Below are 26,079 nucleotides of genomic sequence, written 5' to 3'. Positions count from 1 at the left end.
ACCGATGCACCAAGTCTGGAACGAACAGGACCCTGAAAAGCTTCTACCCCCAAGCCATAAGACCGCTAAATTAACCAAATAGTTAGCCGGACTATCTGCATTGACATTTTTTGCACAAACTTTTTTGACTCATCACATACACTGCTGCTACTGTTTATTATCTGTCACTTTATTCCTAGTTATACTCTATGTACATACAGTATCTACCTCAATTACCTCGTACCCCTGCACATCGACTCGGTACTGGTACCCCTTGTATAATGCCAAGTTATCGTTACTCATTGTGTATCTACTACTACTTTATTGTTACGTGTTTTATTTGTCTATTATTTCTCTTCTTTCTTTGTCTCTGCATTGTTGGGAAGGGCCTGTAAGTAAGCATTTCACTGTTAGTCCACACCTGTTGCTTACAAAACATGCGACATATAGAATTATATAAAAGTCCCCCAGACAACAGTCGTGGTTTCAATACCAAGTGCATTTGAGTGCTTGGCATATTACTTGGCATATTGTTTACATGTACATGTACATGTGTAGTATAATTATTGTCAAGTTTTTTACCCAGTAACTTATGCTATCACATGAGTGCTTTGTCATTCATGTGATTGAATAAAATGCTGTTCTTTACATGCTTACTGACAAAAGCAACAATGGTTGAGAATTAAAGAAATTCACTGCAGTCTATAGTGATGATGACATGCAATCAATTACCATACAGGAATAATCTTTGTGGACTCCATTTAATCACATCTGTTATAATTCCATGTTGCACAATCACAAATAGTAATGAGGAAGGTACAGGCATGAAGTAATGGCAAGTAACAGGGGAGGTTAGCATTTTTTGGTGGGTATGATATTTGTGCGTCTGTAACTTTCTCACTCATCATTATTGACAATTCATTCAGGACTATCCATAATCATGGTAGCATCCACATTAATGTACATGTTTAGAAGTGTTTAGAAACATATGCTATTCTTATTTACAATGTAAATGATTCCAAAGTGACACAATACATTATTTACCATTAATTTCTATTGGGCACAAAATAATCTGAAACACAACCAAAACAAACAGCAAATGCATCCAACAAATTTGTAGTGTCACAAGCTTGATGCAATCATTGCGTGTTAGGAATATGGGACTAAATACTAAACTTTTGATTACTTTAATACACATATGCAGTATCAGTCAAAAGTTTGGACACCTACTCATTCAAGGGATTTTCTTAATTTTTTACTATTTTCTACATTGTAGAATAATAGTGAAGACATCAAAACTATGAAATAACACATATGGAATCATATAGTAACCAAAAAAGTCTTAAACAAATATTTTATATTTCAGACACTTCAATGTAGCCACCCCTTGCCTTGTTGATAGCTTTGCTGTCATTCCTAAATGGTTGACCCGATATGGATGAAAATAACCTCAAATTAAAGCTGACAGTCTGCACTTTAACCTCATCGCCATATAATTTCAAATCTAAAGTGCTGTAGTACAGAGCCAAAAGAAGACAAAATGCTTCACTGTGCCAATAATTATGGAGGGCACTGTATGTTCTCATTCTAGTAGCCTGTGCACTCACTACCTGCTAATATTTTGAGAAAACCATCACAAAAATACAAAACAAGTCCTGTGAATGTTAGAAAGAGCTTGGCATGGTATCTTATTTCCTTATCATTAAAATATTAATTCCTTAGAACATGTTGATCATGTTTAGCTTTGTGTAGAAGTGTAATTCTGATAACATCAACTGTATCGACAATAACAAAGGCGATTGCCATGTCTCCCATTCTAACGTTTCCCAGAAACAGCAGAAGTTTTCCGACTTGCTGTCAGTGCATTTGTACCTCCCCCGACTTTACTCGTCAACTTCCGGACTTTACTCGTCAACTTCCGGACTTTACTCGTCAACTTCCGGACTTTACTTGTCAACTTCCGGACTTTACTCGTCAACTTCCGGACTTTACTCGTCAACTTCCGGACTTTACTTGTCAACTTCCGGACTTTACTCGTCAACTTCCGGACTTTACGTCAACTTCCGGACTTTACTCGTCAACTTCCGGACTTTACTCGTCAACTTCCGGACTTTACTTGTCAACTTCTGTTTACAGTCGGCTACTTTCGCCTTACCACTCAAACGCGCCCAGTGTATCTGGAATCCACTCCGCTGTACATTTCTCATAATTCCTAAAATAGAAAGACTTTAATCAGTTAAAACATGCCTATCAACCAATTTGTTAGCAGTTATTGACCGAAGCAAACACAAACCGAGCTCATAAAAGGCCTCCAAAAAGCTCATGTAACAATGATTGCGAAAAAACATACTTCCCCTGCTGTTCTATATTGCTGTAGCTGTGTTGGCAGCCCCTGTGCCCCCATGGGCAGGCTAGGTCAATTGTGGTACATGTGTCTGGCTTGTGCAGGTTGGAGCCTCAATGTGTCAGAGCACAGCATTGGCCAAGATGCTTAGCTTCAAGCCCTCGCTAGCTATTTGTGTCTGTTAAGAATCATGAGAACCACAAGGCAACACAAGGTTTGGTCAGAGGGTAATACGTCTGACAGAGTTCCTTTTAGTAACAACCTATCCCTTTGTATTCAAATAAATTAGATTTATTTTGTTTTTTAATTGGAGGTTTAACCATTTCCAAGATCTCACCTAATTCATATGAGCATTAGGCTAAACCTGTGATAGAATTAAAGCTTTCTTACAATGGTTGTTGTGACAGTGAGGAATGTCCAAACAAACAGTTTCCCAGGTATTTTGTAATTGAGAGGTTGATCCCAATTGGCCTTGAGATGAAACACTTTAACACATCACAAGTGTGTTCATTTATCATAGCGTCACAGATGATTGTATGAAATGTTTATTTTCTTAACACTTGGAGATTAAAACAGTAGTGCTTCGAGGGGAAGAAATATAGCTTGTCTATTCCAAAAACATCAGCTTGTGAGATTATGTAGTTCTCTTGACAAGTTTTTTCTAAATGACCAACAAGTTTTTCACCATGATGATGATGATGATAATGTGCAGTCTTGGGAAATTTTTAAAGAGCTTGGTAAAGATTCTTTAATTAGTTTATAAATATTTAATTATTTAATTCAGCATACAAAAAGACAGTATGTACATCCACTCAAGAGTGGTTCATAACAACACAGGATTATATGAGACCGATGTGTTCTGTTCACATGCTCTGAGTGTTAGGCTGTGGACTACCTGCATGTCAGACATTAAAGGGATGATGTGCTGTTTCTAACACTGGGAGTTCTTTTTCCGAGGATGCACAGAGAACTTTCTGTCTGCAGGCGAGTCCCCATTCGAGTTCAAGTGTCCTCAGTTCAACACCAGTTACTAAAAAGTTCCATGACTGAAAGTACTTGAAGTTCCCTTTGTGTGTTTTGTACCTTTTTCCTCTCTTTCTTTGCGTGTCTTTCTCTCTTGAAAAAACGAGTACCATTTGAACAATAAAAAATATGGATCCTTCAGAACCCTTTGAATTCCGTGGAAACGGTGAACGTCAACATCAGAGCGTGACCAGAAGTACAAAAAAACAAACATCCAATATAATTTATTTTAATAAAGGTATATGAAAATAGACTTTTGATATCCAAGTATGGCAAGTGTAAGGAAAGTGTAAGGAAAGAAAAAACCCTTGAGGACGGTGGTCTTCAGGTAAACCGATAGGCATTGTCACAACACCCATTTGTCCACGTTCGTAAAAATGTTTAACTTTTTAGTCCAGCTTGTGGGTCAGGGTTTAATAAAAAATGATGAACAAAAATAAACTGTTTCTTGTCAAAATATACATGCTAAAGCTTAAGACAAAAGTAAGCCATCTTGGAAACGTAGTGCTTTGGTTATCTGTCGCCCCAGCCCAGAGACTGGATGGATGAAGTAGACAACATGGACTCATTTGCAGACGTATCGCTCCACAATCCTCTCACACTTCTTACACGTGACATAGCAGCACCAGTGGTACTTGCAGTGGCAGCGTTCCACCAGCTTCTCTGTGTAGGGGTTGTAGCCTCGCCCACAGCACATCAGGTCGCAGCTGTCGCTGCCGATGGACGTCTTGTTGCACTGCCTGGAATGGACAGGGAGAGCGAGAGAGTGAGTTAAAACTAGGTTTAATAATTTTTTGCATCCATAAATGACACGGTCTGTCCCCAAACAAATGACAGAGAAACAAACCATTCTATACACTGGTAATACATTTTGGTCAATGGAAAGCCCTCAAGGTCCCTAACATATTTACATGCATGCACGCACACACACACACATACACACAGTCTCCCCAATGAATTCCCCGCTCAAACAACCCCATTGATCTTAGAATAGTTCCTCTCTGAAATATCAACCCCAAAAAACGTTTCGTCCACATTTTGGACAACTCTGAGTCCAACCCAAGCCTCACAAATGTATTTAAAAGGGAGAGCTTGTCACGCCCTGACCTTAGAGATCCTTGTTATTCTCTATGTTTGGTTAGACCAGGGTGTGACACGGGTGGGAAATTCTATGTTTTCTGTTTCTTTGGTTTTGGGCCAGTGTGGTTCCCAATCAGAGGCAGCTGTCTATCGTTGTCTCTGATTGGGAATCATACTTAGGCAGCCTGTTTTCCACCTGAGTTTGTGGGATCTTGTTTTCTGTTTAGTATCTGTGCATGACAGAACTGTGAGCTTTTGTTTTGTTACTTTGGTATTTTGTTGAAGTGTTTTTTGTGAATAAAATTATCATGAACACTTACCACGCTGCGCCTTGGTCCACTTCTACCACCAACGAGAGTCGTTACAGAGCTTGACAAATGCTTATTGTGCATTCACCCAAACATTCTCCCACGTGTTTTGTCTGAGGGCAGCAGATGCTTCGCTTGGGACCCTTTAATTTCTTAAGCCCAGGGTTATCTTCAGTGAGGAGAAAATAGCTCTATCATAAATCATAGTGAATACACAGGGGAGCCCTCCCTTTATTTAACCCTCTCTCTCCACATAATTGCATTGATTTATAATAGCAGAGTGTTAATGGCCAGTGTGGTGGGAGACAGAGACACTAGGAGGATGGCTGAAGGCTGCTGACACAGAGGAGGGAAAAGGAGGGAAGGGGTGGTGGGTAGGGAGGGAGGGAGGGAGGGTGAATCATTGGAATAAGTAGGACAGATTCCTTTTTTTTCCTTTTTTTTTACCTTTTTCTTTTTTGTTTATTTTTAGGGTGTGGATCAGCTTTAATATTGAGGATAGATTGTTGCTTCCATCAATGTAATTGTCTAAATCATTTCCAATCCCCCATATAATTTTGGGGTAAATATATATATCCATATACATACATACATACATACATACATACATACATACATACATACATACATACATACATACATACATATACGTAAACATTCATACATATACACATACAGTTGAAGTGGGAAGTTTACATACACTTAGGTTGGAGTCATTAAAACTTGTTTTTCAACCACTCCACAAATTTGTTGTTAACAAACTATAGTTTTGGCAAGTCGGTTAGGACATCTACTTTGTGCATGACACAAGTAATTTTTCCACCAATTGTTTACAGACAGATTATTTAATTTAAAATTCACTGTATCACAATTCCAGTGGGTCAGAAGTTTACATACACTAAGTTGACTGTGCCTTCAAAATAACTTGGAAAATTCAAGAACATTATGTCATGGCTTTAGAAGCTTCTGATAGGCTAATTGACATCATTTCAGTCAATTGGAGGTGTACCTGTGGATGTATTTCAAGGCCTACCTTCAAATTCAGTGCCTCTTTGCTTGACATCATGGGAAAATCAAAAGAAATCAGACAAGCACTCAGAAAAAAAATTGTAGACCTCCACAAGTCTGGTTCATCATTGGGAACAATTTCCAAACGCCTGAAGGTACCACGTTCATCTGTACAAACAATAGTACACAAGTATAAACACCATGGGACCACGCAACTGTCATACCGCTCAGGAATGACGTTCTGTCTCCTAGAGATGAACATAGTTTGGTGTGAAAAGTGCAAATCAATCCTAGAACAACAGCAAAGGACCTTGTTAAAATACTGGAGGAAACAGGTAGAAAAGTATCTATATCCACAGTAAAACGAGTCCTATATCGACATAACCTCAAAGGCCGCTCAGCAAGGAAGAAGCCACTGCTCCAAAACCAGCATAAAAAAGCCAGACTACGGTTTTCAGCTGCACATGGAGACAAAGTTCATACTTTTTGGAGAAATGTCCTCTGGTCTGATGAAACAAAAATAGAACTGTTTGGCCATAATGACCACCGTTATGTTTGGAGGAAAAAAGGGGATGCTTGCAAGCCGAAAAACACCATCCCAACCGTGAAGCACAGGGGTGTTAGCATCATGTTGTGGGGGTGCATTGCTGCAGGAGGGACTGGTGCACTTCACAAAATAGATGGCATCATGAGCAAGGACAATTATGTGGATATATTGAAGCAACATCTCAAGACATCAGTCAGGAAGTTAAAGCTTGGTCGCAAATGGCTCTTCCAAATGAACAATGACCCCAAGCATACTTCCAAAGTTGTGGAAAAATGGCTTAAGGACAACAAAGTTAAGGTATTGGAGTGGCCATCACAAAGCCCTGACCTAAATCCAATAGAAAATGTTTGGGCAGAACTGAAAAGGCGTGTGCGAGCAAGGAGGCCTACAAACCTGACTCAGTTACACCGGCTCTGTCAGGAAGAACGGACCAAAATTCACCCAACTTATTGTGGGAAGCTTGTGGAAGAATACCTAAAACATTTGACCAAAGTTAAACAATTTGAAGGCAATGCTACCAAATACTAATTGAGTGCATTTAAACTTCTGACCCACTGGGAATGTGATGAAAGAAATAAAAGCTGAAATAAATCATTCTCTCTACTTTTATTCTGACATTTCACATTCTTAAAATAAAGTGGTGATCCTAATTGACCTAAGACAGGTAATTTTTACGAGGATTAAATATCAGAAATTGTGATAAACTGAGTTTAAATGTATTTGGCTAAGGTGTATGTAAACTTCCGACTTCAACTGTACATACATACGAATTCATATATACATACATACATATGCACACTTTTTTTTTAGAATATACCTTTATTATTCTCCGCAAACCCTACCACCCCTCTCACAATTGGAGTAAACTAATAAACAATAACACTTAGGCTTCTACCTTCAGTTTATACATATTATACACATTTACAGACACAATCTATTTTACAATAGTTCTATATTTTTTTTGTCCTTCCTCTATTTCTGATGTCCATCCAGTTTGATTTCTATTTGTAACTGTGCTATTTCAAAATTTCTGAACCTATATACATTTTACAGACCCTGTATGTTTTACATTGGTTATCTTGTTGTTATTAGTCCCAACCAGCTTCATTCAACCCCTCCCATCTTTCTCTTAACACCATCCATTTTGGATTTCTATTTGCCATATATTTTTCAAATGTGCTGTGATTCTTCAGAAAAGTACTGAACCTTTCTATTCTCATAGCTTCTACAGATTGTAAATTAAAGATAAACATTTTTGCTAAAATAATTATTGATCGATTGACTATGACTTTTCAAACCACCCAGTATTGCTATCTGCAGCGTTAGTTCTAGGTAAATGTTGCAATTCTTCAGCCATTCCTGGACCTGTGACCAAAAACGAGCTACATATGGACAGTACCAAAATAAATGATCTAATGACTGCCTCCTCGCAGCAAAATCTGCAGAACTGGGAAGATTGTATCCCCCATATATATATATATATATATATATATATATATATATATATATATATATATATATATATATATATATATATATATATAACATTATATTGGTTGCAAGAATTTTGTATAATAATTTAAATTGAAAAATTTGAATCTGGCGTTGTTTTGTATGTCAGTTCATAAACCATGAGCCATGGAATCGGTACATCGAAAATCTCTCCCAAACTATTTTGCAATTTATATGGGACAGCTGTCAATTTTGTGGTCCTTAAATGAAATTGGTATATATTTTTATTTATCACAATTTTCTTTAACCATTTATGGTCTTTAATGCAGGGTCGACAGACAAGTTCCTTACTTTTCCCCCCTTCTACTTGCCTCTTCCATTTTTGTGGTAATACTGCAATTAGTTGGTTGTAATTTTGGGTAGAGCAGACATTTCCATATGTCTGTGTTAGCTGCATGTGTGACATAACTCCACCAGTCCTATTTATGATATAATTTACAAAAAGTATACCTTTTTCTATCAATTAGTATATTTGAGTTTAACCACAATATTTGTTGTATTATTTGTTCTGTCTTTTCAGGTGGATTAAACTGAAATTGCAACCAACTTTCTATGGCTTGTTTAAAAAATAATGATATTTTGGAGAGGATTTCATTTTCAAATAACCGAAAGTGAGCAGTTGTAATCTGAATAAAGGGAAAAAAGCCATTCTTGAACATGGGGTGAGACATTCTTACTAATTTACTAGAGAACCATTTCGGATTTAAGTATTACTTTTGTATGACTGATGCCTTTAGTGAGAGGTCTAATGCTTTAATATTTAATCATTTCTGCCCTCTAAATTGATATTCGTTACATCAATAGGCCTGTTTAATTTTGTCTGGCTTGCCATTCCAAATAAAATGTAATATTTTTTGTTCGTATAATTTAAAAAGCAGGTCACTAGGTGTAGGCAAAACCATAAGCAATTAGGTAAATTGTGATATGACTAAAGAGATTTTTTTCACAAATAGACAGGTGTTTTCCTTTCCATGGTAGCAAGATCTTATCTATTTTTGCTAACTTTCTATTAAAATATATTGGAGTGAGATCATTTCTTTCGGGATATGTATACCTAGTATGTCCACATCCCTGTCAGACCATTTTATTGGTAAACTACACGGTAATGTAAAAGTTACATTTTTTTGTGATCCAATACATAATATAGTACACTTATCATAATTTGGTTCTAATCCAGAGATGTTAGCAAAAGTATCTAGATCCTCTATGAGGCTGTGGAGGGATTCTAATTGTGGTTATAAAAGAAAACATAAATCATCAGCGTACAATGACACCTTTGTTTTTAAGCCACAGATTTCTAAACCCTTAATATTATTGTTTGATCTAATTTTAACAGCTAACATTTCAATGGCAATAATAAATAGATATGTCGATAGTGGACAACCTTGTTTTACTCCTCTTGACAGTTTAAAACGTTCTGAGATGCAGCCATTATTTACTATTTTACACATAACTTTAACCCATTTTATAAGAGATTCTACAAAATTGAAATATTCTAGGCATTTATATATAAACTCCAGTTGTACTTTATCAAAAGCCTTTTCAAAATCAGCTATGAAACCAGGACTGGTTTCCCCGATATTTCATAGTATTCTATTGTTTCCAGTATTTGTGTTATATTATCTCCAATGTATCAACCGTGTAAAAAACCTGTCTGATTAGGCTGAATAATATCTGACAATACCTTTTTAATTCCATGCGCCAAGCATTTAGCTATACTTTTTGCATCACGACACTGAAGTGTAAGAGGCCTCCAATTTTTTTTTATGGACTGGATCTTTATATATACCACTTCAATCCTGTTTCAGTAATAATTACATCAGACCTTCTTGTTGCATGTCCGATAATCTACTGTTTATATAGGAGTGGTTAAAACATGCTAATAATGGTCCTCTGAGTATATAAAAAAAAAGTTTGGTATACTTCCACTTCTATGCCATCCAGCCCTGGAGTTTTCCCCAGACTTAAAGACTTTAATTGCATCATGAAGTTCCTCCTCTGTAATTTGGCCTTCACATGAGTCCTTCTGTACAGATGTTAATTTTACATTATTAATAGGAAACAAATCCATACAATTAGCTTTGATTAGTGGAGATGGAAGAGACTGAAACGAAAACATATTCTTAAAGTACTTTACTTCCTCTTTCACAATATCTTTCAGTTAATCATGCGTGACTCCATCATCTGTAACAAGTTTCAATACATTTTCTTTGGTAGCATTTCTATATTGAAGATTGAAAAATAATTTGGTGCATTTATCCCCATATTCCATCCAGTTCGCTTTATTTTATAATATATTACACTGGATCTTTCTTGAAAAAGTTCCTCCATTTCTTTTTGTTTTTCCTTTAAACTTATTCTGTGCCTCTATGGTACCATTTTTATTGCTATCTAACTGTACTGTTAGTCCTTCAATATCCTTTGTTTATATGGACTCTTTATCTCTAAATTGCTTTTGTTTTATAGATGAGTACTGAATTGCATGGCCTCTAAAGGCACATTTAAAAGTGTCCCATACAATAAGGGGATCTGCTGTACCTATGTTATGTCGGAAAACGTCAGTTATAAATTCTTCTGTCCTAGTTCTAAACAATTTATCATCTAGTAGGCCTTGATTAAATTTCCAATATCCTCGCCCATGTGGAAATTCTGTAAGAGTAATATATATGCCAATTATGTGATGATCCGACTGCATTCTGTCCCCTATCAACACTTTTTTAACTTTTGGTGCCAGAGAGAATGACATAAGAAAGTAATCAAGACGACTAGCTTGATTAAGCCTCCGCCATGTATATCTCACTAGGTCAGGGTATTTAAGTCTCCATATATCCACTAATTCCAATATATCCATGACATTCATGATTTCCTAAAGTGCCTGAGGGTGATAGTTTGTAGTGTGATTTCCTTTCCGGTCCATAGAGGTATTTAAAACCATATTAAAATCACCAACCATAATAATAGAGTCTAGTGTTGCTTGTAGAGTTGATAAATTCTTACATATATTTTCAAAGAAGCTTGGATCATCATTATTTGAAACGTATAGGTTAATAAGCCATATCTGTTTATAGTCCAATAACATGTTTAAAATAATCCATCTACCTTGATGATCTGTTTGCACAATTTGCACATTTAGATCAAAATTACTGTTAATTAATATCATCACCACTTTTCAATTTCTTTGCACATGAAGAAATATATTTCGCCCCGCAGTCCTTTTTCCACAAAACGTCATCTAAAATTGTTGAATGAGTTTCCTGTAAACAATAGATATTATATTCCTTCTCTTTTAGCCAGGTAAATACTGATTGTCTTTTCTTATTATCTGCTAAGCCATTACAATTATAACTGGCTATACTTATTTCACCACTTACCATAATGAGACAAGTTTCAATTCTATTTATCATAATATATGTTTGTAAACGTACCATTAAAAACGAACATGATGATTGAGTATCTATATAGCTGTACCATGATATTTGCATTGCTACTAAGTAAACCTCCAATTGGTCCCCACTATTCCACCCACTAAAACCCCTCCTCATTTCGAATTGGGTTGTCATCCCAATGCCCGGCAGACCACCCCCGCCCCCTGGATCCCATGGCCCCGAAGAGACAGGGACCCATCCTTCGAAAAGAACACACAGTGCCACCCACAGAACAGAAGCAAATCAACCGCCAAATGCATTTCCATCGCCCTCACCTCGATTTGTATTATATATAGCCATTAAATGTATATACTGTATATATATATTTAAATATCCTGTTTATCTTATTTTCCATAATTAGCTATTAATATTTGTAGTAATGTAGGTAATTTATGCAAAGGAGTTTTACCTCTCACCAGTCTCGCCATCACCAAAATTACATTATGGCAAGCAATTATTATTTTAGCAAACAATTATTGTGATTCATCCTATATTGTCCCTAACATCTTTTACTCCCTCGCAACAGTTGGGACACACACACACACACACACACACACACACACACACACACACACACACACACACACACACACACACACACACACACACACACACACACACACACACACACACACACACACACACACACACACACACACACACACACACACACACACACACACACACACACACACACACACTCAACCCCTTTCCCCCACAACAACCATAGACTCAGATTCTCAACAGTTGCACTATCCTAGACCCCAACTCAAGAAAGGTCTTGATTTACGAATGCATATACAGTTGCAGCTGTATGAGAAGGCCTGCAAAACTGAGCAAAGAAATGGGGAGATTTGATTAACCATTGTCAGGTCTAGGTGATGGAACACCCACAACATGGTCCCCCGTAGTGACCATATTCCTAAGCATCTCTCCTTGCAGTCAGACCTTTGATTTTGTGCCACCATGGCCACAAAAATATGTCCCCTCTCTGAATGTCCGAGTGTGACCCCCTCCCCATGTGTTACTGCAGCTAGTGTTGCCAGCACTGCCACTGCCTGGGTGGGGGCACCCCACTGGAATCCACACTGGCTAGGTACAAGGTCGTCAAGGATCTCATTAGCAGCTTTGAGAATTTCCTTGTATATTATGTTCTCCCATCCTTACAATAATGGCCTTTGGGATAGGGCAATTAACAATAGCTCTACACAGATTTGTTTTGTCAGGGAAAATCTGCCCTATCTGGTGCAAGTTAATGGATCAAAAGGACAGCACAGTCTTAACTCCACATCACTCTCACACAGCTGTCACTCACAGTCAGAGCTACTAATCTCATTCTGAATTAAAACACATCCTTCAATGGTGCCGTCACACGCAAGACCCACAGTGCTTGTTGCCTTTGAGACACTGATCATCCCTCAGCTCCGGGGATATTATTGAAATGTAACTTGTTATGCATTTCCTATTATTACAGAACACATTCTAATCCCACAACGAACATCACTATAGGACACTTGTAAAGGACAGCTTTCTACAGAAGAGGCGTCCAACATTTCTGTCCCTAACTGAGTAGGCTTCATGTTTGCTGCTACTCCACTCCAGGTATTATCAATGGGCAGTGGTGGAAAAAGTACCCAACAGTCATACTTAAGAGATACCTTAATAGAAAATGACTCAAGTAAAAGTCACCCAGTAAAAGTCTAAGTATTTGGTTTAAAATATATTTAAGTATCAAAGGTAAAAGCATAAAACATTTCAAATTCCTAATATTAAGCAAACCAGATGGCACCATTTTCTTGTTTTTTATTTATTTACGGAAAGCCACGGGCACACTCCAACATTCAGACATCATTTACAAGTGAAGCATGTGTGTTTAGTGAGTCCACCAAATCGGAGGCAGTAGGGATGACCAGGGATGTTCTGTTGATAAGTGTGTGAATTTGACTATCCATGGCGAGGAGTATTGAGATTAGAATTCACTTGAAGAGTAAACACAGATAAGGCCATCCTGAAGTGTGCACCACTGAACATGGCTCCGTCAGGGTATCACACTAGCTCTTGTGGAGTGTCTGGGGATCGTAGGGGTGAGGAGTATGGTGCTGGGATGAGGCCATGTGATGGTGAGGAGGAGGTGTAGGATAGGGCGGTTAAAACATCCCTAGACCTCTGGGACCCTCATGGAAGCACACACCACACGGCACATCAGTGTCACACGTCCCCTTGCAGACTGCCACCAACGATTGCAGGAGGCTGATGGTGCCTTAAGACTCGGCATAAAGGACTAAATAGTGTACATGCTATAGACCACGTGTGGTGGGACCCTTATCAGGTTGGGGGCAGCAAATGCATGGAGCACAGTGAGTACACCTGAAGCGCAATATGTCTTCAGGTTACAGTATCTGTTAAGTGGCCTGCTGCTCAGTAGCTCAGGGCTAGGCACATGACACTGGACATTTGGACTATAGCTGGCTCCAGGAACAGAAAAGAGACATTTGCATTAATTGTTTTCAATGGTCCACATATGTTCGTCTGAAATTCCATCTCCAAGAGCTGCAGACCACGAAACCGTACACCTTTTTTAAATTTGTCATACGTCTTCTGCAGTCCAAAAGCAAATAGCAGAGATTCAGCTACGCTGCTAAAATGGATACCCATGGCAAAAGATGTGAAAGGAAGAAAATCCACTAGGCTGCCAAAGATGGCTAGCACATGTTTGTAGAAGGGGGGTGGCCAGACCTTTCTCTATATCTGGCCCTTACCTCAGACAAAGAAAATGCCCCTTACTTTCCGCTAAGTTCTCACAGTTGTCAGACCAACAACATGCAACATATATTTAAGCAATAAGGTCTGAGGGGGTGTGGTATATGGCCAAGGCTGTTCTTAAGCACGACTCAACGCGGAGTGCCTGGATACAGGTCTTAGCCGTGGTATATTGGCCACTTACCACAAACCCCAGAGGTGCCTTATTGCTATTATAAACTGGTTACCAACGTAATTAGAGTAGTATAAATAAATGTTTTGTCATACCTGTGGAATATGGTCTGATATATCACGGCTGTCAACCAATCAGCATTCAGGGTTCGAACCAACCAGTTTTTAATTCCTAATAAAACACTTCAGATGAATAGAGAGTCTTATTTTATCTTTGGGGACCATTACCTCTCAAATCGATATCAGCTGAATGCACTCAAGCCCTAAGAATAACCGCATTACTCACCCCTGTCTGATTGCAACACAAGGGCCCAAGTCACAACGGTCATGTCAGGGACACGTGCTCAGACATACCACAGACAGGCCAATCTCCGGGACCACTTTCTTTATCAGAGATTCTTAAAACAAAATGGTGTCTGCCACCAGAGTGGGTGGTAGCTAATTAAATCAACATCCTGGACAAACTACCCGCTTGAGAAAACAAACAGGATTGGTCCAGACAGAGCCAGGCCAGTAAACTGAGTATCTAGAGTTTTGCAAAAGAGGAGCTCTGATTTTATACGGTCCTATAGTATATACTTCCACTATGTGCCACCCATAACACCCTGCTTTTATGAACATAAAGTGCGCGCACACACACACACACACACACACACACACACACACACACACACACACACACACACACACACACACACACACACACACACACACACACACACACACACACACACACACACACACACACACACACACACACAGCTATTGTAACAGTCTCACCTGTCCTGGGTGCCAATGGAGCCGAGCTTGTCGTTCTTGGCGCAGAAGTCCGGGGAGCTCTGCAAGTAAACCAGTTCGTTCTCCCTGACGGGCCTGATGTCGATGTCCTTGGGGACCAGCTGCTTGCGCGTTCCCATGGGTCTATGCACCACCTTGGTGGCTGACAGGTACTTGGTCTTCAGGTCCATGGCGATATCCTTCAGGTCCTGCAGGCCTCTCCAGCAGGTCCGTATGGAGCAAGAGCCAGACACACCATGACACTTACATTTCATCACCAGCGCATCCCTCAGGGCCTGGGGGAGAGATAGAGGATGTGAATGTCAAACACTGTTTCTACTGAGGCTGATGCTATGGCAGAAAATACGTCAAATATTCTACAAAGGCATTATAAATTACAAGAGCTATAAATGTACATGCTCATATGTAGGGCTGTTACGGTGACCGTATTACCACCACACCGCTGGTCAGGAGTCATGACGGCAGTCAAATTCCACCTGACCGTTTAGTCAGGGTAATTTGGCTTTCCCAAGCTCTGATGCTGCTGATGGTCATAGTAGCCTACCAAACTTGCTAACTGCCTGGTACTCAGCACTCTTTTGTCCCTCTAACCACTCTGACATCAATGCAAATGTAATCGAAAATCTAATCAAACACTTCATGAGAGCCCATTAGCTCATGTTGAGTAACATTTCTATTAAAAAGAGGAGGATCCTATCAGCTTTCTATAGGCTAGGCATACTATATTTATTTCTCAACTTTTCTAATATTAAGCACATTGCCTCTCTTTACAACAGAAGTATAGCATACCTGGCTGTCATGAAAATTAAACACGGGAAAAGCTTCCTCCATTCTCTATTTAAGTGCATAGATGACATGTATTTTTTCCCTCTGCTCCTGTTTCCAGACAGGTGCATGATAGTGGTCCATTCTAAATCAAAACTAATTTCACACATATATATTATTTAGTATATGTAAAGACAAGATTAAATCAAGAATAGTGTGATGGGTGACAATGTTAGCCTATCACTTGTGAATTATATATTATCACTTGTGAATGATGCCCAGCTTAAAAGAGGTTAAGGCAAACGACGCATACATTTTTCACGACTTTTTCAAATCATAGTTGCACACCTCATGTGGCCTAGCCCATAGGCCTATATGTTTTGCTAAGGTTTGTATCACAACTAAAGTGGCCAAATAACTTCTTAAAATAAAGCACATTAATCTGCTTTACAAGGGGTGTAGAGCCTAAACGGCATACATAAGCAGCGCGTGAGTTTCAAGTTTGGGGAAGTTAACTTTTACCATAAAAATGCAGCTTTATAATAAAATAAATAATACATTATCACATTTGTGGTCACTTTTGAGAATGGTATTTTCCTGGTAATGGAACATTTGCGCTTACAGCCTACTGCCGTGTATGCATTGCTGAGCTTATAATGTTAAGATATAGCCTAATAGTTTATCAACATTTTAAGCTAAACATTCTCATCTGTTGCACCAGGCTCATTGCTTTAAAACAGTTTTTTTGATGCTAGTGGTTGTATTAATTTGGGATCTATCGCATCCCACAACTGTCCCAGACTATATTTGGAATATTTATTTATCACACAGAATAGGTCAACTTTTGTAGTATGGGGGATAGTAAATTGACATAGGCTAGTGCTTTTGCTATTTGGTAGGCCTACTCATCTTGTTGGCTGAAAAAATAAATGTGGACAGTTCTTCCAATATCTTCAATATGCACCTGGGAATTGTATAGGGATGCATGGAGTTGTGTCCTGGATGTGTCTGTCTTCACTTGTAGCCTGTGAGAAAGCCACGGCCACGTGACAGAGAGCCATGTGAGTGAGAGGTGGGAGAAGGGAATTATAATTATTATATTCAGCCCAAGGGCACAACGGCCATTGGCCGCAAAAGGCATGGATTGAGCTGGGAAATTCGAGGCATTATCACGTGCTTGTCAAATTGTGAATAAGAGACTGAAAGTGTGTACAGCCTGCGCAAAAAACAAAGCAGAGCTCAGGCTTTTCATGCGATTTTTTTCAAATCATCATTAGAGTCGCATCATGCAGCCTTAGAATGTATTAAAAATCAAAAAATTTAGCCCAACATTTGTATCACAATTAAAGTTACATAAATAACTCTAAATGAAGCATATAGGAGGACCTGTTTCTTTGTTAACTGCTCAACACAGAATAGCCACATGTGCACTCCCTATAAATTGTTTGGAGAAAATATACTTTCTATTTTATTCAGCTATGTTCAATTGTATTCTTCATACTATAAAATAAAATAATGCCACGGAATTCTAAGCAAATATTGTCTGCTAAATTAATTAGTGTAGCCCACAGCCATATGGCATATCCAGACCAGGGCCTAACATAAGGACAACTCAGAGTATGCTACCCTGTTCTTCTGAAATCGACTACATTTTTTTCATATAATGTTTCTTTACACCTGTCTAAAATAAATAATGGATTTATTACATGGATTTATTAGACTTTTTAAAATGTAGAAGTTCACAAGGTCTGCATCACTGGCTTGTAGGCTATGCGTGGAAGCGAGGAGATGCCAAAATATGATAATTAACGGTAAATTAGTGTGAGAAGGCAGTTATTTTCTTTACAATCACCTGTTGACAAAATGGCATGACCGCCAGAGCCCTACTCATATGTCCACCCGTATATTCATATATCCCTCTTTCAATCCAGATTGCTGTTACCACTACTACAACTAAAACCACTATCACTACCACAACTACCACTACCACCACTAACACTACTACCACCACCACCACTACTACCACTACCACTACCACCGCTACCACTACCACTACTACAACTAAAACCACTATCACAACTACCACTACCACCACCACTACCACTAACACTACCACCACTACTACTACTGCCACTAATACCACTAATATCACTACTACCACTACCAATACTACCCCTACCACTACCACTACTACCACTACCACCCCTACCACCACTGCCACTACTACCACTACCACTACCACTACTACCACATTTTACATTTTACATTTTAGTCATTTAGCAGATGCTCTTATCCAGAGCGACTTACAGTAGTGAATGCATACATTTCATACATATCATACTTTTTTTTCTGTGCTGGCCCCCCGTGGGAATCTACTACCACTACCACTACTACCACTACCACCACTACACACACTAATACCACTATCACTACTACTACCACTACTACACCCACTAATATCACTACTACTACTACTATTACCACTACTACTACCACTACCATTACCACCACCACTACTACTACCACTACCACTACCACCACTACCACCACTACTACCACTACTACCACTACCACTATTATATCTGATTAGCATAATCAGTGAGTATATCCGTGAGTATATCCGTGATCTGCGTGTCTACCTGTCTCCCCACTTCACTGTTGTGCAGGTGCATCAGCTTGTTGGCATGGGAGCCTGCCTTCTTCATCTTCATGGGGGCGTCAGAGAACTTGGAGCCCATGACCAGGCCGTAGTGTAGGTTGTCTGCACAGCCACCCCAGCGGTAGCCTGGCTCAGGGATCTCTCCGGGGATGGGGCCACATGAACACAGCCGCAGGTCCCCCGATGTGCACGCCCGCGCGATGGTGTGGCTGATGGCTGCTGCGGACAGGGCGTACACGAACGCTGACTCCCTCGTGCCTGTTGAGAACAACAAGACAAATCCTTGTAAGTGAGGGAACTGACTTCTGTAGATGAACTGTTTTTGTTTTTCATTCATGTAACCTTCATTTAACCCTAACCTGTACCGTTAGTGAGGGTAACATGAAAAAGTCACTAGACATATATGGTTATACAGCCAGAGTGAATAATATGGATGTTATAAAATGAGTGTACAAAACATTAGGAACATGCTCTTTCCATGACAGACTAACCAGGTGAATCCAGGTGAAAGCTATGATCCCTTATTGATATCACTTGTTAAATCCACTTCAATCAATGTAGATGAAGGGGAGGAGACAGGTTGAAGAATGATTTTTAAGCCTTCAGACAATTGAGATATAGATTGTGTATGTGTGTCATTCAGAGTGCCTTTGAACGGAGTACCGGTTTGAGTGTGTCAGGAACTGAACCGCTGCTGGGTTTTTCAACTCAACAGTTTCCTGTGTGTATCAAGAATGGTCCACCACCCAAAGCACATCCAGCCAACTTGACACAACTGTGAGACGCATTGGAGTCAACATGGGCCAGCATCCCTGTGGAACACTTTCGACGCCTTGTAGAGTCCATCCCCCTGATGAACTGAGGCTGTTCTGAGGCCAAAGGGGGTGGGGGGGTGCAACTTAATATTAGGAAGGTGTTCCTAATGTTTCGTACACTCAGTATATAGGTAATGAAGTGTGTACACACAGAGGGCATATATGTCAATGCTGGATGATGGAGGTAGGAGACAGGAAGAAAGAACCATTCAGGCCATCAAAGACATCCCTGTATGAAGAAGAGCATTCGTCTAGAGTCTGCCAGGGGCTTCTTAAGACTGGTCTAACAGTTGACAGATGGAGCCTGTCTTCTCCTGAGGCGCATCATCGTGGAGCTATCTCACTAAACCTTTGATTAGAAGCCAGCTCTTTGTTGTGGGGTTTTTACATCTTCACCCAAACTCAGTAAAACTGGAAATGGCATTGGCTCTGTCTGGCTCAGCAGAGATCCTTTTGGCAATGGAAATGAACCCATCAAAGTACAAGTCCAGAACACGGAAAGACTCTCAAAACACTGCAAGGAGTGTGCATTTAATGAAACGAGGATCGATAGAAAAAATGTAGGCACATTACTAATGCTTTGTACTGAAGGGAGCAACTAAGAGCCTGCCTATTCATAAGAAGTATGTTCCGCAGAGATCACTGGCAATATTTCACATCATGCTTTACTATAGAAAAACAGATGCATGCAGGTAATGTATGCCGTAAAAAGGATTTAAAACTGAGAAGGATGAGATGCCACAAAAAAGATATCTAGATCCCTTCTAATAGTCACTGTCCAACTCAATACTATCTCTTACATAGTGGAATCTATTGTGCAACAGAAAAGGCACTAATATTTGTATTTTTTGAATTAACCTTTGTGAGGGCGACCTGGCAAGAAGGAAATACAGGGAAATAGCAGTGTACATAAAATATTACAACAACAAAAAATACAAAATACACACAAAACACAAAGTGTCACAAGTTACAGATACATGTGAAGATTATCTGTAACTAAGCTATGAAGACAACCACATCAAGTACGTGGAATTTAAAGAGAACTTTGTAGCACAGATATTATGGAGGTGAGTGGCTAGGGTGATAGTGGATGATTTTCTTTCTTTCAAGGAGACACAAAGAAGAATGGTATCCTTTGCTTGTCACAGTGAGCTCTGCCCTCAGAGCACAAAAGACCACCAAGGACGATAATTAAAGCTTTAAACTCTCTCTTGTAAATAATCTCCTGCGACAGATTTTTGAATCCCACCAAGGACACAGAGTTTCTACTGTGCTAATAATTTGGTCAGAGATGATCACTCCTAGTTAGTTTGAAAAAAACGTATAGTTTGCACACCTAGCACAATGGATCTCACACCACCATTTCAGTCAATAGATCTTCACATAGTTTACTCCAGTATGCTGGAGTTGATTTCCTTATTTTACGCCTAGTTCTAACCACCATAAATAGTAGATTGTGACCAGTAGGCCTACCTCTGTCAAGGTCCGGTCGATACCTCGAGGAGTCACTGGGGATATCAATAGAGGAACAGTTCCAGCGCATGTCAGCGAAGGTCTTCTGGCAGGTCTTCTTGACCTCGCGAGCTGCAGCGATGATGGTCTGCATGAGCTCCAGGTTGCTCCGACACAGCTGGGCTTGTGACGACACCAGGCCCGGCAGCAGCTTGCAGTGGTGGGTCTGGTTGATGTGTAAGGACACAGGTGTGTGTGATAGGGCCCTGGAACAGAAACAGACATGCAAAAGCCAATACAAGGTCATTTTCTTACTTATGCCATATACTGAGCCACATGTTTTCAACCATTCAAACACATAATGAGAGCTGTTTGGAATGGGGAACATTTTTGGCATTTGAACCACTTGACTTAGGAGATACAATGGAAATGCCAATGGAAATCTCTCAAGAAGTCACGAACAGGTAAAACATAACAGACCACAGCTTGGCATCAGGTTATTCTCCTGATTCAGTTCACTAGAGGAGGTTCCAGAACATGCCAAACAATTTATTCATCATAGGCAAAAGGCCAAATCTGATGGCGCTACATCTATTCATCTATCATCATTTACATTCTTCATTGGTTTAAAGGATTTTATTCGACCCGAGACTTTACTGTGAAATAAGTCATCTGAATATGGAAATCTAAAAGGGGGGCACACATACTTTGTTTTCACTTAGACTGAATAGAAGATTACTTCATAGAAAAACCACCAGAGAACCTGGTCAGTCAGTCAGTTCCTGATCTCTGTTTTCTATGTCTTGCAGGAGCACTGCGAGGGAGAGAGAGTTCCGTGAGAACCAGCCAATGCCTCCAGCACCTTGGCCTGTTTGGGATTAGGAGGAAGGGGGCGGCCACTCCATGCCCAATGATAAGCTGTGACACCCCTGTGCTCCTGGTAACCCAGCGCTCACAAGTGTTTATGGCCCCATCTGGTTCACATCCAGGCCCTGTAGCAATATCAAGGCTGGGAGAGACCCTTTCTACGATAGGATTTAGTACAATGTCATGCAATCCCCAGTCTCACTCTCTCTCTCTGAGGCACATTTGCTGCTCAACGGTTATAGCGTAGAGAAATATTAACAACTCACTCATATAGGTTTCAGATGCTACAGATGCTAAATAACCATTCCAAATCATGTGCAGGCTTAAAATGTCCATGAATCTATGAACAGAATACAAATATGTACCAAAATCACTAAAGAGTGTGCAAAGCTGTCATCAAGGCAAAGGGTTTGAAGAATCACAAATATAAAATATATTTTGATTTGTTTTAACACTTTTTTTTGGTTATTACATGATTCCATATGTGATATTTAATTGTTTTGATAAAGAAAAACCCTGGAATGAGTAGACCAAAACTTTGGACTGGTACAGTATATATATATATACAAAAGTATGTCGAAACCCCTTCAAATTAGTGGATTCGGCTATTTCAGCCACACCTGTTGCTGACAGGTGTATAAAATCGAGCACACAGCCATGCAATATTCATAGACAAACATTGGCATTAGAATGGCCTTACTGAAGAGCTCAGTGACATTCAACGTGGCACTGTCATAGGATGCAACCTTTCCCTGGTCAACTGTAAGTGCTGTTATTATGAAGTGGCCACGTCTAGGAGCAACAATGGCTCAGCCGTAAAGTGGTAGGCCACACAAGCTCACAGAATGGGACCGGCGAGTGCTTTGTGGCAACAGTTTGGGGAAGGCCCTTTCCTGTTTCAGCATAACATTCTGACTAGACCAAGCGCGCACGTGCATGTTCATTTTGTCCGCCCACACCAGATGCGATCAGGACACACAGGTTGAAATATCTAAACGAACTCTGAACCAACTATATTAATTTGGGGAGAGGTCGAAAAGCATTAAACATTTAAGGCAATTTAGCTAGCTAACTTGCTGTTGCTAGCTAATTTGTCCTGGCATATAAACATTGGGTTGTTATTTTACCTGAAATGCACAAGGTCCTCTACTCTACTGACAATTAATCCACAGATAAAAGGGTAAACCGAGTTTGTTTCTAGTATCTCCTCATTCAGGCTTCTTTTTTGGACTTTATATGGCGGTTGGAAACCAACCTTAAGGTGCATTACCACCACCAACTGGACTGGAGTGTGGACCTCAGTTCATCTTTCAATCACCCACATGGATATATGCTCCTAAAAACCAATGAGTAGATGGGAGAGGTGGGACTTGCAGCGCGTCAAGCGTCACAAATAGAACTGAGTTCTATTTTAGTGCCTGGCTATGCAGACCAACTCCATATTAATTCAACGAGCAGGTGTCCACATACTTTTAGTAATGTAGTATATATATATATAATTTATTTATTTTTAATTATTTATTCATTTTATTTTTTTTCATTTTTGGAAATTGATCCGCCAGTTGCCCATCCCTGCTGTAGAGCATTAATTTTCCAATCTCTAATTCCAGTTCAAATCTTCTTATTAACATTCACCAGGGAACAAATTGAGAACCTCATGTAATCTCAGTACACATAGACAATATGGCAAAAATGTTCATCTTCAGATGGACAATAAAGTTCTATTATATTCTGTTATTTTCTATAACAGATTAAGAATCAATAAAGTAAAAAACAAGAAGGATTTGGAGAGTCCTATCTTCTGTACAACATAGTGCACAATAAAGGAAAAATGCAGACACAAAAATAAGGAAAGAAAAGGTCCTTACAGCCATTTGATGCCGGAGCAGATCTGGGACAGCAGCAGAATGGTAAGCAGACAGAGCGGGAGGGTGTTAGACATTTTCTTCATGATGATAATGTTCCAACTTAGAGATGACGGTAATGCAGGTGAATGTTGGCTTCTAGGCTCTTCTAGATGCAATCACAAGTCAACTGTCATGGCACCGTCTCACCCTCTATCCCCTGTTTGGTGGAATAGAAATATGCACCATTAAAATGCACCCGCAGTGAGAATGTCACATTTAAAAGTTAATATTCTGTTAACTCATACCCAAATAATGTTGTTGACTCATACTATACTCATATATGTGGGCAAAGGATAAATTGGAGAAGAAGAAAAAACACCTCAAACTTGTATCTCGAACAGACATACAAGATTGTTCTATTTCCTCATAAAGGATGAGCTGGCCTATCAGCGGTCTATTTGCGTGAATATTTTGAATGACCAGAATATGCCCACACCATTCCCACACAGAAAAGCTTCATTTTAACATAACTAATTACAAAAAATTTGGAAGGAAAACTTTATTACTCATATTGTCATTAATTATAGGTCATATTTATACAAATCTGGAAACACTGGACAGTTACTTTAAAGCAACATTCCACAGCAAATATTCAAAACAAAATGTCAAAAGATAATCTATACAATATTGGTTTTATTTATTGTCACATTTTTTTTTAAATATAGTGGAAAAGTAATAGAGAAATCTAAAACTCTATTTCAATAAATGTATTAATTATGGAAGCCTCTTTCCCACTGCAACAACACCAAGACACATATTGAGCATAGCAAAGTTTATAGCAGCACATAAACTTTGCTGAGTTTGCTCATAAATTTCAATGATCCTTTTGGGAAACGCTGATCATGTAAATTACATAAACTCTCGCGAAAGTTGACAGAATCTCAAAAATTCTCAGAAGAATTCTCACAAAATTCTCACAATTGATAAAAGATGACCTTCCCAAAAGTGCTACCCTTCCACAAATGCCCAACTACGACCAATTCTGCACTAAATATCCTGTATATATATATGTGTTTTGTTCTGTTTGTTTGTTTTTACAAATGAGCACTTAAAATGTAACTTAGGCTATATAACCACAAACTGAACTGTAATTTCTACTTAACTTTGGAGAAATTTCAGAAGGAATTTTAGATTGTAGGATGATCAGTGGAAGGCTACAACAAACCAGCACAGTAGACCTATAGCCTCCAGCAGACACGGTTGTAGGCCTACATGGCATTACCTGCATCAGATAGGGCCTTTTATTGTCCATGTGAATCTCAGAGCTTTACATCTATGCATAAAACAAAACACTCTGATTGATTGTAGTGATATATGCAGTGGGACGAGTAGTTGCTTAATAATTCTTATAACCACAAACAATAAGACATATATCAATATTATCACCAGGGCCAAATATTCACAAGCATCATTAACCATGTGTGTAATGATGATCCATCCAAGTTTATAGTTTAAAGTGTATAGTTTCGAGTTGTCATCTAAATTGGGTTAGGACTATATGCTGTACAGGAGCGTAACAAGACACTTAGGAAATGTAAACTAAAACGCATGTGGTTGCCTATACGCGCTTGCAATCAACCATCAATTTAGACTAGAGAAGAAAATCCGATTCTACATTGTTTACATTTCTTTAACATTGACATTAACGTTTCACTACTCGACCCCTACAGTTGTGGTAGCTAGTTAGTAGCCTAGTTATATTAATCCCGAGCTCCCATTAAATGTTTACTTAAGGTGCATTGGGTTTATGCGAGGGAAACTTCTCTATACATGCAGAGGTTAAATTAAGATTTGTGTGGGGTGAACTGTCAATTAAATTATTTGTTTTTCCATGATCATCTTCAACAAATATCAATTAAATTCCCTCTATTAGACATGTCAGCCACTCAACCTAAAGCGGTGGAACTTTTTTCCACATCGTTCTCTTTCAATTTCCCACATGAATGCATGTTTGAAGCTGTCGTCTTGTTTCTAAGCCTTCTATTTCTATTCAGTCCCTGTGGGAACGGGAGGAAAATTCAAAAAGGCACTTGCACAGCTGAGTTATCTTTGTTGCAGGTGCATGTTAACAATTGAATAACACGAAAAGAAAGAGAAACCCGCACACTGCTCTTGCTAGTAGCACTGTTCTTTAATAAGCTCTACTTATCGGCCTCAAGGCCTTCGTCAGAGCTTTCTCGTCTGAGCTTTTTTTTGCGAGGCAAATAAAATGAAGTTAAAGTTAAAATGCAAATACTTTGAGTCACGTTCAACTTCATGAAATGGCCTGTCGAGTCGTTATTCCAACAATACATTGGATACAATCTATCCAAACTACAAGAGCAGAACTTGATAAAATATAAGCTTTAAATAGCCTAACTCGTGTTAAAACAAGCTTTAAAACAACAACAAAAATAAGCATGTTATCGATAACTTTAGACTATGATAGTCATGTCATGAAAAACTATAATATTGCTCCTCACCTTTAATGATGATTAAGTATCAATTCCGTGTAGCCTAATATCCTTTTGAATTCAATATCTTCCACAAACACGTATAAATCCACAATTTCGTAATTCGAATGAATCCCAAAAAGAGGAAAGCATCGTTTACTCCCCAGCAGCAGTGGCTCTCCTCTCTCGCAGGTTCCTCAGGGTGGTGTGTCTCGAGCTGCTGAATG

At 39.2% G+C, this 26,079-nt stretch overlaps 1 protein-coding gene across 1 annotated transcript; it reads right to left on the bottom strand.

Annotated features, from left to right (window-relative positions):
* Nucleotides 1-724: 724 nt before the first annotated feature.
* LOC106603540 (protein Wnt-11) lies at nt 725-26,079 on the bottom strand. Its single transcript, XM_014197369.2, has 6 exons — nt 25,883-26,079; nt 23,382-23,577; nt 20,668-20,912; nt 18,360-18,637; nt 14,938-15,230; nt 725-4,086 (listed from the first exon to the last, which is right to left on the bottom strand). Exons 2-6 carry the CDS (start codon nt 23,462-23,464, stop codon nt 3,912-3,914), a joined length of 1,074 nt encoding a protein of 357 aa, XP_014052844.1. The 5' UTR covers nt 23,465-23,577; nt 25,883-26,079; the 3' UTR covers nt 725-3,911.

The sequence above is a fragment of the Salmo salar genome, chromosome ssa04 (assembly GCF_905237065.1).
Source record: "Salmo salar chromosome ssa04, Ssal_v3.1, whole genome shotgun sequence".
Taxonomy (NCBI): Eukaryota; Metazoa; Chordata; class Actinopteri; order Salmoniformes; family Salmonidae; genus Salmo; species Salmo salar.
This window is presented reverse-complemented; position numbering and strand designations above follow the sequence as displayed.

What these genes read in the sequence shown, in the direction of transcription:
- LOC106603540 (XM_014197369.2), bottom strand. Translation starts at nt 23,464, where the DNA reads ATGAAGAAAATGTCTAACACCCTCCCGCTCTGTCTGCTTACCATTCTG. An exon ending in TCGACCGGACCTTGACAGAG is followed by an intron (nt 18,638 to 20,667) that starts GTAGGCCTACTG and finishes TGTTCTCAACAG; the next exon opens with GCACGAGGGAGTCAGCGTTC. An exon ending in ACAGTGAAGTGGGGAGACAG is followed by an intron (nt 15,231 to 18,359) that starts GTAGACACGCAG and finishes TCTCTCCCCCAG; the next exon opens with GCCCTGAGGGATGCGCTGGT.